The sequence below is a fragment of the Bison bison genome, unplaced genomic scaffold (genome assembly GCF_000754665.1).
Source record: "Bison bison bison isolate TAMUID 2011002044 unplaced genomic scaffold, Bison_UMD1.0 scf7180017864224, whole genome shotgun sequence".
NCBI classification, from domain to species: Eukaryota; Metazoa; Chordata; class Mammalia; order Artiodactyla; family Bovidae; genus Bison; species Bison bison.
In genome coordinates, this window is record NW_011494796.1 from 3974201 (window position 1) to 3992550 (window position 18350).

At 41.6% G+C, this 18350-nt stretch overlaps 1 protein-coding gene across 2 annotated transcripts in view; it reads right to left on the reverse strand.

Annotated features, from left to right (window-relative positions):
• Positions 1–539: 539 nt before the first annotated feature.
• The window catches only part of ASB7 (ankyrin repeat and SOCS box containing 7), a 60626-nt gene continuing 42815 nt past the window's right edge, over positions 540–18350 (reverse strand). For both annotated transcript variants that reach the window (XM_010845814.1, XM_010845813.1), the window contains one exon: positions 540–9116. In XM_010845814.1, the coding sequence (XP_010844116.1) occupies positions 8977–9116 (140 nt within the window). In that variant the 3' untranslated portion in view covers positions 540–8976. The remainder of the gene's footprint in view (positions 9117–18350) is intronic.

An 18350-nucleotide genomic window follows, 5' to 3' on the forward strand; every position in this document is an offset into this window, starting at 1 on the left:
CGAGAGGGACTCTGCACCCTGGAGGCAGGAGGTCTGCACTATGCTTGTCACTGACCTCAGTGTGGCCCTCGGGCAGGACCCCAAGGTGGTGGGTGAGCTGCCCTTGGCACTGGGCTGGCAGGTAGACAGATGCTCAGAACTGCTCCAGGGGTCAGCCTGTGTGCTGGTTCTGACACTAGGGAGCTACATATCCTTCTGAGGACACGCCGGCCCAGACCCTCCTCCCCAGAAAAGTCGTGTATGCACACACACATCTGCACACCCTGAAGGGGGTTTCCTAGTTCTGCATGAAGAACTTGAGGAGCAGAGGCACAGAGGAAAAACAGCAGCTGGTAGCTGTGATGAGAGAGGCAGGGAGTCTGGGGAAGGGGAGCCTCCTGTTGGGAGGCTCAGGGAAGCTCCTGTAGTGAGGAGACATGAAAACCTGGGCCCAGCAGAGCTGGGGGGAAGACCGGAGTGGGAGGACTCCAGGTCAGCCTCCTCACTGTGAAAACGACTAAGACACCCACAGAGCAGAGGGGAGGTGAGAACTGAGCGAGAGTAAGTGCAGAGCAGCAGAGCCCATGCAACAAGTCGAGCGTCGGTTCCCTTCCAGCTTTCTTACCTGGCCCCAGGGCTGTGAAGGGGCTATCTACCTGCCTCCTTACTCCCCAAACATCTGGGAACCACTGCCTGCCTCCTCACAGGTCTTGGTCCTGCTGGGCCACAAAGCCTAAGGCAAGGCCAGATCCCTGCCTTCCAGATGCTTCTGGTGTGGCAGATGGACACGCAGACTATGTTCTCCCCTAGAAAGAACTGCAGGGTGACCCCTTCAACTAGGACTGGAAGGGAAGGGCATCCTCACAGCTGGGACAGGAATGTCTTGGAGAAGCCGCCCCAAGGGACACCAGCTTAGGATAGGCTGAGTGCCCAGCAGGGTGGAACCCCTCCTCTGCTCCCACCAACCACAGGACTACCAGCTTCCAGGTACTCACACCTGGTATCAGCCCCCTCCATCACCTCCTTAGCTTCCCATCCCCTCCGGATGTGACCAGCCCAAGTTATTTTAAGTCCACAGGTGGCCCTCAACACAGAAGCCCTGCTACAGCTGACCTCTCTGCAGAGGGGCCACAGGCCCATACTCCTCCCTAGGGAAGAAAGAGCCATACTCTCCTCTCTAACACATTTCTTTCATCAGAACCTCATACTGCCAATCTCAGGCATTCTTTCTAAGCCACACACACATCTCTCTGGGCTAGATGGCATCACACACCTGTTATTTACATGTTATGGAGCAGATATACCTAAGGACGGACTTAACAGGAATCAGGACAAAAGACAAATGTTCTGAACAGGCTCCAGCAAAGTTGCTGCTTCCTAGGCCACGCTGGGTTAGGACACGGTAGCAAAGCTGTGCAGGCTCAGGCAAGGCAGTGTCCCGTAGTTTTTAAAGGGCCCAAGGCAAGGCTGCTACCAGTTCCGCCTGGCTCAGAATCAGGCTCCTGGCGCACCTTGTCTGTCATCAGACTGTGGCCATGGACCTGGTACATTCCTCCCGAGGGGCCCGCTCTACCCACACAGAGAGGCAGGAGGCAAGGGACTTGCATGTCTCCATCACTGGTATCACATCCGAGGGTGGAGGCCCTAACCCCCTCCACCTCACGCTCTAGAAACCCCTGCCAGGGGTGGGGATGTATGGTGACTTTGCCTGGGTTCAACAGGAAGCTGGAAGAGAAATGACTACCTTGATACTGATGTAGCCACTGTAATGTTTAACCATAAGACCTCAGAATGTTCTATGGATAGTATATTTGAATCAGTTACCTCAGCCTCAAGGACTGATAAGTCAGGGTAAACTAACAAATGACGTCCTCCGTCGGCAGCTCCACTTAGCTCACCACATCTAAACAAACAAGTCTTACTTTCTATTTGCTGGAGATCATTATCTGACAGATAAATTGATCAATCAGCTTCTTACAGGAATTTCAGCTGAGGCCTCTAGGTAAGAAACACCTATTTTGAAGTGTACACAACAACTGCTATGTAACACAAGGATATTATTTACTTCAGTTCCACTTAATTCTAAGTCAAAACGCCCAAGTTCCTCTCTCTACTCCTCTCTCAACAGAAAAATACACTGTGAATGTGAGGGATCATAATATATGATGAAAAGATGGTGGTGGATCAATCTCTTAGCTGCCTGTAATGAAAACTGAAACAAACAAACAAGCTGAGTATAAACACCTCTGGCATCTCTGTGCAGCCTCATCCACGCAGTTACTCAACCTGCCTTGTAAACACAGAATGAAGCAGAAGCAGAGGCTGGCAATGCTGTTCCTAAGGGTGCCCCGCAAACCTAATTCCTTACAGTCAAGATTATTCAAAAAGGCATAGTGAAGCCCAAGATGGAACTCTCAGCAAGTGTTTTGTAGGAAATTAAGTCTTGTGGATGCATGGGCTTTAAATCCAGAAGGTATAAAGTCATGAGCCCTGCCAACTCTCGCCAAAACGTATCTAATTCCATCACTGCTGTTAACAAGTGACCGAGTTCCGTTCCACAGAAACACCTGACGTGAGTGAGGGCTGAGCCGCCGGCAGGCCAGGATCGCGAGGACCCCGGGGCTGGGGAGCTGGAGCCTAGCCTTCACCGCCCGCCACTGGGGCAGGGCCACAGCTCCCAGCCACCTCAGTTCTCCACCCGTAAGAGAAGGGCTCCCCTGCCTGTAAAAAAAAGGGTTTGGACTGGATTAACTCACGTGAAGAATACTGACTGAGCGCCCACTACGTGAGAGCACCAGGCAAGCACAGCAGAAAGGACCAACGGTGAGCCGCCGTAGCCAGCAGGGCTCCTCCGCTCCCCAGACAGGGAGGGCATCCACGCCGCCCATGGGAGAGGGCGAGGGCACACCCGGGGTGACGGGCCGGGAGCTGCACCTCAGTCCCCACAGGGCTGCCCGGGGACACGAGGGGGTGCAGCCGTGACCCGTGGAGACACCTCAGCGCGCTGGACTTGCAAGGGGAGGCAGGGGAGCCTTCAGTGGCTCAGCACACTGTGGGGGCCCCGGGAGGGGGGACTCCCGGCGGGAAGAATGTCTCATGACCAGAGTACGGGGCTTGTTTGGAAGTCTGCCACCCTGGTGCCCGCATGTCACGATCACGGGGGTCCACGGCTCAGGGACCACGTCACCGAGGGGAGGGGAGGGGAGGAGAGGGCTGAAAGGTGGGGGCGCAGGAGAGGAAGGAAAACACAGTCCTGGCAGGAGGTGCCCGAGATCTGGAGCCGAGAAACGCTGATGCTGCCGTCCACAGGGCCCTGGGCTCCTTGGAGGCTGGAGGAAATAAAGTAACTGGCTGATGACCAACTGCCACATGTACCTATGGCTCTTCCAGAAAATACTGTGTGAGATCCAGGCAAATGAGGCCCAGGATCTGTCCTTAAGGAGGTCGCCGAGCAACGGACTTAAAGACAATGACTTCTTCAGAACATCGGTGGTAAAAAAAAAAGAACATCGGTAATAAACAAGGAAGAAATGCAATTTGTTCTCTCTGGTGCTACCCAAGATGGAAAACGGATGTAGCCCAGACTTATTAGTCTTCTTAAACGGTATTGCACTATATTTCCTAATGATATTAAACTGCATTCCCATCCATGTAAGGAGAGAACTCAAAAACTTAAAAAATGCAATGGGGTGAGGCCATGCCTTGTGCACGTGTGTGCTTCACTAAAGGGTTAAGGGGACAGAAGCAAGAGAGGAAAACTTAGAAAACCTCTAGAGAAATATAAAATGGTCATGTACAGTAAGTCCACCCCACAAGTGTTTTGTTTTTTTTTTTCAGTAAAGAAAAAGAAAATTGAGTGGTGACCTGACCCAGAACTATCAGAGGAAGAAAAGCAGCATTAGTTCAAGACTGAGAAGCAAGAAAAATCTGAGTCTGTTTGCCAGATAAAATAGGAAGTATCTGCAGCTGGATTCCCTCTGTGTCGGTCACAAAGCGTCAGTCTACTCATCACATAACTGAGCTGCTCAGCTTCAACTGATCCCCTTGTCCAAATGCAGCCATCTCACTTCTGATTCATAAAACACTATTTCACAGCAAGTGAGTCACTTAATGACTACATAATGTAACATAAATTACTTTTATGCATTTAAAACAATTTCCTAATTACAAGGAAACATAAAAAAAGGTTCCGAGTGTGATTTTTAAGATGCTGGAACAAACCAAGATTTAATATAAAATATAATGACTACACATGATTACATGATTGTTTTTGAGGCCGCATCTGCAACAGAGGAGAAATATTTTGCTTTAATCTGATCCTTTACTTCTAATGGTTTATGGACCTTCAGAATTGATAAAGCACTTAGCCCGTGGATGCACAACTGAAACGCAGCTCAAGATACTCTGGGCACAGGCGAGTAAGAAATGGAAGCAGCAGCCCTTGGTGGAAGGCACTCACAGGAGGGCTTCACGCACTGCAACACCACCGCCACTTCTGGGTTTTATTCACACGATGACGATCTCTCACAGGACTTCAGTCTTATCAAGTGGGATTGAGCATTTTAACTGTCACTCAAACATCAGTTTTTCTGGAAGATAAATATCTACAAAATGTACCATGCTCTTAGAGAAATTTAAGACTTTGATCACTATATATCAGCAGAGCCATATGCTGGTTGACCTTTTTGCTTTTTATCTAAGAATTAAGAGACCTTACTATAAACCTTACAGGTAATGACAAAATAATGATAAAATAAAGATAAACTATCTTTGTATCTCAGGAGTCTACATTAACCTAAATAACAGTATCTGGCAGTGGATATTTAAAATCTTTACTGGTATTGAAGCTAATATAAATTCTAGCATCAAAATTTGTAAGATGTGTCATGAGAACACAAAGCCACATTGTTACATAAATACAAAGTGATACAAGTCCACTTTCTTTTATCTTTGAAACCCAACTACATGGGACATGGAAATTTTTTTTTATATCAACTAGATAATCTGTTTTATCAATAGCTAGTAAGCTATTTTTGTAAATTGTCTTTCAGCTGAAAAAACAATACACTACTTACATCATATTGGAAAAGGAATGACCTCAAGATTTCCAAGCAACACAGCTATTTTTCACATCTGAACTCCCCTGCTGATCATTAGGAATAGTTTCAAACGTCCCATTCTTGGCTTCCATTTGTGCCAAATCCTGGGCAAGTCTGTAACAAGGCCATGGCTGAAGACACTGCGTGCTGCACGAGGTGCTAGGTCGTCTGCCCTCCCTTCTTAGCCCACCGTCACGCATTAGTCTGAGGCCTCTCCTAAGTCAAGCTGTGCGACGGGATACAGAGGAAGTATGAAATCAAAGTCGTTTGGTCATATCTCTTGCAAGCTAATAAACTACTTCAAATTCATTGTTTAACTGAATATACTGTTCTGTGCTTAGAGATGCTGTGGTCCAAACTCTGTCCTCAGTCAGAAGAGGCAGAGGTGAATCTGGCCCCAAAAGGCCCAGTGCCGGATCAACACGCAGAAGGGATAGACAGTCGTTTGTTGGAGGGTATTTGAAGAATGTGTTAAAAGGCAGGGCAGGGGTGGGGGGATTCTTAAACGATCTGAAACAGTGCTGTTTCCTGTATTACATTCTTACCCAATTCTTAATTATCTAAAATGCTGAGGAATAAAAGACAGAGTTCACTTTCTTTTGACCAAATAGCTGGAAGTGTTAAAAAGTTAAGGCAGACTAGAAATAAAACACAGTTCCATTATGTTTTAAACCAGATTTAAGTGTTTTTTTTTTTTTTAATTCAAACTGACCCAAAGCAAAACTTACATTACAAAGGAAGAACAAAATACATTATGATATAACACACTAGGAGTTACATGAGAGCTAATCTGTGGGCCAAGGGCCTCATCCCAATGACACTCTGGGCTGATGAGCAATTCTGCACCAAAGTTAGAACCTCAGTTTTTGTATGGTCCACTGTGGTAATTAAACTACACATTCTCGTCTCGTAGGGTGTGTATCTGACAAATCAAGCTAGACTCCCTCACGCTCCAGATGTGTACTCTTGCTACTGCCAGAACACTGAATTCTCTAGCGGAAATGCTGCTCCAAGCATGACTGATAATGAATTAAAAAAACAAAATTGTCAAGTCCTCCAAACTAACAAGTGTGGATTATTCTGTAGTAAATAGTTTAGAAATATGGAAATTAAATAATCTAAAAAACACCCTTACTCTGCTGTACATTTATAAACACAAATATTTACACACACAAAAAAAATCTTCCGTTTGCAAAAGATGAGGTTTGCAGTTCATTAATGATCATAATCTTTTATGAGCTGGTGTCTTTGGTGTACTTGCCAAATATATTTTTATAAAGGTTTAGTAACAGGCTTAAATAATAAATTTCAAAAGGAACATAGAAGGATCAGTGACAAATTTGATACTATTCTGAACATTTCAGTCAAGATTCTGGAAAAACCAGTTGATTTTCTGAAAACATTTGTTCTCATGTTACTACAGAGTGCTTCTCTGCCAATCAAACTGGAGAGCAGACCTGCACATTCATCCCTGTATTCCACCAGTTACCGACTTTGAGACATTTTAGTTATTGTTAAAGATGATATGTGATTGGGATTCTAGTAACAACAAAAATAAAACATTCTTTTCAAGTTTCCAGAAAAATCAAACCTCAAACAAATAATGGAATTATACACTTCTTCATTAAATAGAAATTCTGATTCCAGGAAGAACTCTCATAATTTTTTTTTTTTTCCTGAAGTCTAAGCAGCAATATAGAACAAAGAATTTACCTTCATCTGATCTTTTTACTTGGAATTTCCTGACTCTAACTCAGTGGTGAACTTAGTTTTGGAGATCTCTGAATGGCTGGGGAAAGAAAATCATTTTAAACTAACTGAATAAATTAATAGACACATGAGGAGATGAGCCCTGTGCGAACATAACAGTAACATCACTGCTCAAAGTACAGGATTCTGCCTGCCTTCCCATGTCCTTGCCTCCCTGGCCCGGGTTCAGGGAGCAGCAACGCCATCCACTTCCGGCCATGCCAGGTCCCCGATGCCAAAAGTGTGTCTTAGCTCTGACCTGGTTATCGGTTTCCAGAGGACACAGCTCAGCTCCTAGCTTCACAAGGACGTTCTCTCAGAAGATGACTTTTTGGAGATATTTTTATGGAAAAAAAGTCAGAACACCCATTTCTATCTATCACATCCCAGTTACAGTTTTTGGATGGTTGCAAAACTGGCCACACTCTGAGTGGTTCCCTGCGGAAGAGGCTACGTACCCCATCCGTGATCCCTCACATCACCCTCTCCCCGAAGCTCCCCACTGTTCAGAAACCTGCTCCCAGCCCAGGCCCAGCAGAGCAGGCATCTGATGCCAGAGCTACTCCACATCCAAGAGAATAAATTTTGTGCTTGAGGAAATATCACTGTCGGCTCTGAAAAAGGATAAAGCCAGAGGAGATTCCTAATTCTACTTAGTTATACTTTTCAGGTGAAATAACTTTATACTTGATGACTTAAAACTAGAAACTCAGACAAGAGAAGCCCTTTATTTTGTAAACTTCTGATAATAAATTTATTACTGGTGTGTAAATATTCTGAAATTTCCCAAAGCACTAAGAACAATACTGGGATAGTTTTAAAGCTTCTTCTGGAACTAATACAATGTCACATCAAGCACAGGGCTCATTTCCAAGGGCATCACCACAGATTCCTAATACCTCTGGAACCACTCTTACTGACACTTTATCATATTTATGTTTATACTGCAAACATATGCCGATCAACCCAGAAAATAACTGTTCTGAAGAGCGTCTCTGTGTATAACTTTAAAATAGATAGGAAATGCTTAATTAGCATATTAGAAATTAACCAGACTTACAAATGTGCACCCATTATAAATTTTACCCTTTAGACATTTTATTTCAACTGGGAAGAAATAAACACCATGAAACCATCCCAAATTATTTATCCATTAAAGCCAAATGATTTAACAGTATTTTGGCTATTTTTAAGGAATACTCTACCACCAGGACATGAAATTTTCTGCTTAAACTGAAGTAAAAGACAAAGCTTAAAATGGAAATTGCAACTGACTCTATGTTCTGCAATTAAAATTAAAGTGGCAGTTCCTGTTCTCACAGGCATGTCAAAGCCAGCTGTGGAATGAGGAACATCAAGTGAAATAATGGATAAAATACACCAGAAAGAGTATTGCACTGGAGGCACTATTTTAAAAACAGAATACACGGGCTTTATAAAGTTATTTTCTTTCCCATTAATTGTTTTAAAAGCACAATTCAACTAGAGACAGAAGTTGAGACTCAACGTCTCCAGGTAGTGTACTACAGCTGTTAAAAAAGTAAGTTAGAAACGAGCACACCAACAAAAAGCAGAGGGACTGGGTTTAAGTCATCCAAAGCTACGTTAATTAGAAAAAGAACAGTTTGAAACAGCCAATTTGTACTCATTAAAATGAATGAGGTGACAGCATTACTTAAAAAATTTCTTAGGGCATTTTCCAGTAGAACCCTGGATGCCCTGGGTGAAACTGTGCCTCCAAACTGTAACAAGTGCTCTGCTGGTTTATAATATTGTGCACGCCAATGAAACTGTAAATTTGGAAAGGGTCAATTCTCCACTCCAAACCTGCTTGTGTCATTTTGGAAAAACAACTGTTTTAAATGCAATATTGTATAGAAAGCTTGGACCTCTTAAACTTGGACCAAGAAACCAAATTAAGACCTTCAAGCATGTGGTGTGTGTGTGTCTGTGTGTGTGTGTGTGTATAAAAAAATCTCTCCCCTACAATGAAAACCAACCAAACAAACAAAAAAAAACCTGTAAGTGTATACCTGCTTTCTGACTTCACAGCAAATCAGAAATTGCATAGGATATACTTTGTGCAAGGCAAAAAGCCTTTTAAGTATCTGGAATATAACTCCTAATCTTGCTCACAGTTCTCTGTGTATCAGATATCATCAAATTTGTGTTTTAAGTAGTCTTTCATGACCTTGGCAATTGGTAGTTCATCAAGTAGTTTTAGGTTTTGAAGGCCTATACACTGTCGAATTTTAATTCGGCACAGGTCCTGCAAGTTTCTGGGCTGTCCTAAAAAGACAGAAAAAAGAAAATGTTACAAAGCTGCAAAACATAACATTTAAGGAGGGCTTTAAGGTTCTGAGAGGAGTATTTTATTTCACTGGGAAGTACCTCTCTGCGGACTTTACATGCAAAGGAGCAGAGAGACGAGCTAGGAGGATGCGTCCTGGGTTCCATTACATGGCATCTCACTGATCCTTTTCACAGCCCTGGATGGTGGGTAGTTTCACTTCCATTTTACAAATAGGGACACTAAGGATCAGTGATTTTAGTCAACTGCTCAACATCAGACGACCAACTGAAGTGTTTGAGACTCAGACTTAAACAGTTCTTCTGATTCTCAGCCTGGTATTCTTACCATTACAAATCGGAATGTCAGTTCTTGTCCCAGGTAGGCCTCTAATATGCGGGTTGAACCTGTGTGAGCAAATCCCTCTTCTGGGCCTCAGTGTCTCCACCTGAAAAGTGAGGGAACTGAGTTCCTCCTATCAGCTCCCTGTCCAGGGCACGGAACCCAACCCCAGGGAGCTCTCTCAGATGAGGTGTGCCCCTCTGTTCCCCATGATTCCAGACACAGCAGAAGCAGAACCCTGCTGTGGGGAAAAGGGAGCAGACTGGGAGGGAGGGCAGGGAGGTAGAAGAGGCACAGCAAGCTATCCTGAATTTCCATGTCTTCAAACAAGCCATCCTGACCATCTGCCAATATAAACCTATGCTATGACTGAACTCAAAAAAGAAAAAAAAAAATAACACATTGCAATTTCTTTCATCTTTGAATACTGTGTTTCACCAAAACAATAAAGATGACCACAAACGAGCAAAAATTCTTTGCCACAGAGCCTCAGTGTTCGGATTCACATAAATGTCTACTTTCATATTCAATGGCAATAATGATACAAATCAACATGGTTCAATGTGTACTCTGTGCCATGTAGTCTCATAGGCTCCTGACATACACTAACTTGTTTTTATCCTTTTACAAGGGAAGTACTTTGATCATCACCCCCGTTTTACAGACTGCTTGCATCTCCAACATTAAATAACATGCTTAAAGTCAAGAACAATGCCATACTTCAGCAGTTCTCAAACTTTTTGGTCTCAAAACCTCTTTACACTTTAATTACCATGTAAGAAGTTAAAACAGAAAGTTCAGAAATACATATTAATTCATTTACAAATAATAAAGATAAGCCTATTACATGTTAACATAAATAACATTGTTATGAAAGTAACAATATTTTCAAAAATAAATGAGAAGAATGGCATTCTTTCCATTTCTGGAAGTTTGTAAAGGTCTGGATGAATGGATGGTAGCTGAAGTCTCATGTACGCTCTCATATCCAATCTGCTGTGATGAAACCACATCATCCAGTCTCTGGGGAAGTTCACTTACTCTCATAAAGGAAGGAATGTGGAAAACACAAATAATGTCTTAGTATCACAAGGAAAATCATTTTGATCTCGATATCCTGAAAGGGTCTGGTTAATTCCAGGAGTCCCCAGGCCATACGTGGAGGACTACTGCTATACTTAGTACTTATTACTTGGATTGTACCTGTTTACAGGGATCACCATCATTCAAAATTATAACTGAAAAAGGGTCCTTAAAACTCAGACTTCTGCACTGTAGGGCCTGTATGATCATGCGCTTTCCAAGAGGCACTAAATACATGGTCTCTTAACAGAATCACAGCTGAAGCTACTGCTTTCCTAAGAACGGCTGTAAGCCAGCCACATGTATCTCCATGGATGTCTGCCTGAGGATCTGTGCCAGGCTGCTGTGCGCACTCGTGACTCTCTTGGTGAGGCTATATCCTCCTCACCATCCAGATCTCTGCTAAAAAGGCCACTTCATTAGAGCAGACGAGGTCAGGTTCCCTATCAGATATTTTCTGAGTTCCGTTTCTCTGGAGTGCTGAACGTGGCTATGATTTCACATTTATTCGGTGATTACCCATTAATGCCCATCTTCTTCCTTACATGTTCCATGAGGTTAAGATGATTTCTGGCTGCCAACGCCTGACACAATCAATACTCAACAAATACTAGCTGGACAAATGAATACTTAATAGGCTTTTCCTAAGAGTATAAAACAGTCAACTAACTCACTGCAAAACACACCCATGTCAACAGCAAATCATTTCTTAATCTGTTTTGAAATATTTTTCATCACCATTCACGGGCTACCTTTAGGAAGAGAATAAATTATCAGTCATTTTTCAACAAATGCTTAAACCATTTGATCTACAAATGCAAACCAGAGTATGAATCATATTTGAATCTTTTTTTAAAGAATTTGATTTTCCTAAAAGATGGCAGGTCTTTTGAAGTACAATATTAATGAAAAGAACCACCACAATGTATTCAAGGCGAAACAGATGAGATAAATTGACATATATAAATATACATGTATACTTAAATGAAAACATATCATCTAACAATGTGGAAAAATTATATTATTATATTATTGGAATTTGCTTAGCTAAGGTAGGAAAAATGGAGACAAAAGGTCTTCTTTTGTGGAAGATTACACTCTCCAAAGATGACGACAGTATCTCCAAAGACCTCATGCTCTTCTTTAACAACGTGACTGGATACACCAGTGTTAAGAGATGGTATCTGGGCTCCCTCTCCTAGAAACTGGGTGGGCTCCTGACTATGGTGAAACTCATAAATCAGAGCTCCCAACTGGCTCTTGAGACATTCACTCTTGGCACACAACTACCACCAGGCCATTAAGTCTACAAAAAGGAGCTGAGGTCACCACCCAATAGTCCAGGCTGAACTCCCAGCCAACTGCCTGCACAACTAGCCAGCCATCAGAGTGAGACATTTTGAAGGTGGAAAGGCCCCAGTCAAGTGGAGTGGCCCCAGCAAGATGACAATGCTTGGTGCAGAGAAATAAAATAATCAACTATTATCATTTTAAGTCACTCAATTTTGCAGCATTAGATAACTGAGATTCTGGAATGTGGAAGTAGGGTGTTACCATTTAAAATATATATATAAATTAAGTAGCTTTGTTATTGGGACCCAGCAGGGGGAAGAGCTTTGACGAGGCTGATGGTAAGGGCTAAAAGTTTTAAAAATGTTACTAGAAGCTGGAGGAAAGGGAAGATATAGTTTGGCAACATGTCACCTGGGGTAAGGGGAAAACTGGAAATGCCCTAACAATCTAGGTAAGAAAATTTCCCAGGCCTAATATTACAAGTGCCACTAGCTCTCCTCATTGGCTGTGATAAATTGCAAGAGGGCCAAGATGAGCCAGCAAGCTGAATTCAAGGGACGCAGCTACAGAAAAGCCACCATCTGCAGGAGCTACCGGTGCGTGAGCCTTTCCAGGGGAAAATGTGCTTCCTATGCCTAAATATCAGAAAGCTTTACTCAATTTGCTACTCAATTCTCTTCTTCTTAAGCAGTGTGTTATAGCAGTCTCAATATTTGGGGGGAATCTAATCTTTTGAAGATTTCTTGACCATATGTAACTCTTGTCTGCAGAAATACCTTGAATGGGAAAAGCCACAGTTAAACCATCAACTGTTAGACCCAGTAGCTCTTGGGTGAGTTACTTAGCCTTCTGCTTTGGTTTCCACATCTACGAACTGAGGATGACCTACACAATAGGCCTTATAAGCATAAGAATTAGTTTTGGTAAAGTGCTTACAACAGGACCAGGCATATAGTAAGAGTTATAGAGTATTTGGTATATGTTAAAACAGTAATTTTAAATACTGGAAGGATATAGTTTTGCTTCTCCTTCTCAAAAAAGTAGACGGCTCCTTCTTGGAAGGAGCTCTGTTTTCCTGCTGCTAAGATGGTAAGAAAATGAGTTGACAGTTTAATAGTAAAGCAGCATGATGCCAGTTCTGGGCAAACTGATGGAAACTATATTCTGGAAATCACTACATGACTTGGATTAGGCAGAGATGGGGGAACCTTGTAGAAGAAGCTGTGCAGTGATGAAGTGCGGGGTGTCCACAAATACACAGCTATTTCCTCACCTTGGCAGGCAGTAGCACTGGATGAAAAGCAGGCTACATGATAGCAAGTAATAAAGACTACTCACTGTAATGACTGCCATTTCCAAGACTATTTAAGGAGCCATTTTATCCCAGGAAAATCATTCTAGGAATAGAAGATTGTGACTGAAGAAAGAAGTACAGGCATACCTCATTTTATTGCACTTTGTAGATACTGCATTTTTACAAACTGAAGGCTTGTGGCAACTCTAAGTTGAGCAAGTCTATCAATGCCATTTTTCCAACAGCATTTGCTGACTTCATGTTTTTGCATCACATTTTGGTAATCCTTACAGTATTTCAAATATTTTCAGTATTATTGTACTATTATCTCTTGATTATTATTTTATTATCATGTTATCTGTGATTAGTAATCTTTTTTTTTGAAGTTACTACCACTGGCTAAAGGCTCAGATAATGATTGGCATCTTCTAGTAATAAAGTACTTTTTAAGTTAAGGTGAGCACGTTATCATTACTTTTTTTTTTTTTTTAAGACAAAATGCTATTGCACACTGGGTACACTACAATATAGTGTAAACATAACTCTTCTATGAGCTGGGAAACCAAACAATTTGCCTGACTCCCTGTACTGCAGTGGCCTGGAACAGAACCGGCAACATCTCCAAGGTGTGCCTGTACTTTCTTGGCAACACATCACTCAGAAGTACTTACTGAGCACCTACTGTGTACTTAAGAATGCACTGTCCCAAAGATTAAAGGGGCAAAGGAAAGAAGGAGACAGAGGAAAAGAAGGCAGAGAAAGAGAATAAAGGGGACAACAACAAAAATCAGTACATGACACACTGGTTACTAGGTGCCTCACTCCTGTGCTGTTAAATAGCAGCTGCCGTGTTCATGGGATTACAACAGGGTGGACCTGGGGGAGATATCTCACACATACACACACACACACACACACATACACACTACAAGAGGGTGGACCTGGGGGAGACATCTCTCACACACAAATACAAACACATTACAAGAGGGTGGACCTGGGGGAGACATCTCTCACACACACACACAAACACATTACAAGAGGGTGGACCTGGGGGAGACATCTCTCACACACACACACACACATTACAAGAGGGTGGACCTGGGGGAGACATCTGTCTCTCACACTCACACACACACACACACACACACACACACACATACAATAGGGTGGACCTGGGGGAGACATCTCTCTCACACACACACACACACTACAACAGGGTGGACCTGGGGGAGACATCTCACACACACAGACACAAAAAGTATAATTTAAGGAACTATAAATGCTATGGGGGATGCAGAGACACTACAAACTGTTATTCATACTAATGAATTACAATGGGATTACATAACACTTCAAAGGGTTTAGTCTTTCCACTTGGTAAAGAAGCCCATCATTAGTAATAATTGGGCTGGTATAAAATAGGAAATCAGCTTTTGAAGGGTCTCGTCTAGAACAAATGACAAAACCAGGGCTGTGGCATAATTTCAAAAATTAAACACCCTAAAGCATTAAATATCTCCTTTTGACATGACCACCTCTGCATGTGCCTTAAGCCAAAGAAAAGCACATATTGCTTTGTAACAAATAACAGAAATCCTTAGAAGGCTACACAAGAAACAGACAGTAATACAAATATGACAGAAATGGTACAGAATAAGGTCATACTTTCTATATCAAAGAACCTTAAAACGTAGTGTAATCTGACTTAGAACTGTGCACCACATCATCCAAGCTGATGCTGTGTAATTCTGGATTGCATCCAAGAGTCAAATCAACGTAGCCTTTTACTTTTCAATACCATGATTCTTATTTTGAGGTGAGCTAGCAACTACCTTTGTCCTATAAAATAAGATTTTAACACATTTCATACTAAGCCCTGTGATGGGGGTTCAGGGACAAGAGCAAAAGAATAAAACATGCTCATGGTAGGATCTTAAAAGGGAAACAGATAAAACGGAGGTACTGGGAGACCACTGCAGATGTTGACCCAAGATGAAAAGTGCTAAGTATAAAGGTTAGCCCATTATAAATGCAGTGTACTATTTATTTCTAAAAGTAATTTTAATAATTGAGACTAAATAACTTTGCCAACAAAGGTCCGTCTAGTCAAGGCTATGGTTTTTCCAGTGGTCATGTATGGATGCGAGAGTTGGACTGTGAAGAAGGCTGAGCGCCGAAGAATTGATGCTTTGGAACTGTGGTGTTGGAGAAGACTTCAAGGAGATCCAACCAGTCCATTCTGAAGGAGATCAGCCCTGGGATTTCTTTGGAAGGAATGATGCTAAAGCTGAAACTCCAGTACTTTGGCCACCTCATGCAAAGAGCTGACTTGTTGGAAAAGACTCTGATGCTGGGAGGGATTGGGGGCAGGAGGAGAAGGGGATGACAGAGGATGAGATAGCTGGATGGCACTACTGACTCGATGGACGTGAGTCTGAGTGAACTCCGGGAGTTGGTGACAGACAGGGAGGCCTGGCGTGCTGCGATACATGGGGTCGCAAAGAGTCGGACACGACTGAGCGACTGAACTGAACTGAAATAACCTAGGAAGACTACAATGCAGAAGTGCAGCAAAATCCCCAATTAGAAGAAAAATCAATAATCAAAAATAATCTTAGTTAAAATGTGTTACATAAATTATTTCTCCAAAGAGCTATACTAAGTTATCACTATTTTGGTAAGTCGTACTAAAAAAACAACAACAAAAAAAGTCAAAGAAATTGGTAACAGAAGCATCTGAAAGGAACACAGGAGTAAGGGCCCCCGGTGCAGAGGAGCTGTCATGAGAGCCTGCTTACACACCTGTTGCTGTACTGGACTTAGCTGAGAAAGTCACGGCCTAAATTTCACTTTCTTAGAATTCCTTTAAAAAGTAAATTCAAATTACTTAAAGAAGTACTTGACATTGTCATTGCAAAACAATTTATCCAACTCATTCCCATTTACCTAATTGTTTTTCTCTCAGAAACATGAGCCCTTTATTTTTCAAATTCCTTCCGATCAGTGTAATCATTAAAGTATTCTTATTTAAATAAAAATATTTTAAAATTATGAAGTACTTAAATTATCAAATACATTAAAATTATTTAAAATTTAAATAAATAATTCCTTTTATTAATTCTTTAAAACATACAAATCAAAATACAACCCAGCACTACCTTTTACAAACCACTAAAGCATATTGAGTGGCTGCTTCAAGTACTGGAACAGCAATTACTAGAAACACAGATCATTACATTACCTTTGACTCTTCTGAATATTAAACACAAATCCAACTGGCATATTCTCTGCCTTAAGAATAATTTATGCAAGAACCTGCCATGCTATGTAAAATAGATAGGTAAACAAGGTGTTTAAAAACCAGTTAAGTGGTTAACTTACTCAAGGACTCCTTGGCACCTTTGATATGCTTCTGTGCATGGTGAATCACTGAAACTGCTATCTACAATTCAGGGTACTAGTCTTTTAAACTGACAAATAATGAACCTGTTTTACCCCCAGAGCATCTGATGGAATGATCACTGATCTCTCTCTATAGATCCTAACTAATAAGTATGCTGGCATCAACCAAGCAGTAATTTAAAACATTCCATCTTATTCACAGATTGTAACTGCAACTGGAAATATGCTAGAAGATCATTAAATCCTGAAACACTAGGTTACCAGGGTGTCCTTAAAATTTTGAATGTATAGAAATTGAACGTTGCTAGATCTCAACTTTTTTAGTTTGAGGACCTCTGTGCACTCTTAAAGTTGGATGACCTCAAAGAATTTTCATTTATGTGTGTTGTTGTTGAACTGCTAAGTTGTGTCTGGCTCTTTGCAACTCCATGGGCTGTCGCCCACCAGGCAAGAACTCTGGAGTTGGTTGCCATTTCCTTCTCCATTACGTGTGTTGTATCTATCTGTATTTACCAAATCTAGAAATTTTTAAAATACTGATTTCTTAAAATAAGAGTGATAAAATTCATTATCTGTTGAAATAAATTTTTATGGAAAAAAAAAAAAAAGCTGCTTTCCAAAACAAGAAAGATTTCATGAAAAGAGTGGTGCTGTTTTACATCTTTGCAAATTATCTCTTAGGTAGGGCTTCAGAGAAGACAGCTGGAATCAGAGACCAGCTTCTGCAAACCATCTGTTGTAAATAATATGCTGTCTTGATTGAAGTAAATGAAGAAAATCCAGACACACTGGTAGTAGGAAAAGGAAGGAATACTTAATGGCCTTTACAGATAAATCATGGTTCTTTGATACTACACCAAAACTCAACAAGATGTGTTTTTTTGAAGGTTAGATGCAAAATGGAATCTGACACCAAACCAGTGAACTTTTTTATACCCTTTCATATTAAAATCCACTGGTCTGTTTCGCCCTTTGAAGGGATCTTTTACCCAATGCATGATTGTGTAACACCATGCACTAGTCGTTTGGAAAACACTGATTATCTGAGTTATGCAGATCTTTCCAATGGTGACCCAATTCACTGCATGATAGCAAAAAATGACTTTTGTTAATAAGCTCTACTGATTTTGAAAAGTTTGTACATATTGGTAAACTGTCAGTGTCCTAGTGGCAAATAAAAGCTTTTCAAAATTCTAACTTTCACTTGAAAGCTCAAAATTTGTTGCTCATCATAAATACTTTCAGTTGTTCTCCTTAAGGTGACAAGTGAACTTTATTCATTTTCAAGAAAACGTCTACCAAATACCAAAGCCTAACCAGCTTGGCTGTCCATCTCATATTTTAGGTAAATACGGTATTCCATCAAAAAAAAGTTGCTGGTTCAGATCAAACAAATCACAGATGTACTTTCCCTTAATTCAATCCCACTTTGTTACAGAGTAAGAACACTTTCAATTTCCATCCCATAGAATATTAAAAAAGGTACATCCTCAAATGGATAAGATTTATTAAAATTAAATCAAAGACATTCCTAAATGGATCTGGAACACTCTCCTCAGGCTGCCTGTGGTGAAGAACACGACTGCTAGCAGCCTCTGGGGCCACTGCCTTCATGAACGCTCAGGTGCCTGCTGTTTCAGCCACCACCGCTCTTACACATCAGTGCAGTCAAAGAGGCCAATAATATCTTAGTACTGTTATGAAATTAGTTTTGATCTCATGTCTTGAGGGCCCCCAAGAGTCCACACTGTTCTGTATGAATCCAAAAACAAAATAAAACCACAAGCAGCAGGATATCATCCCCTTTAAGAGTGGTTAT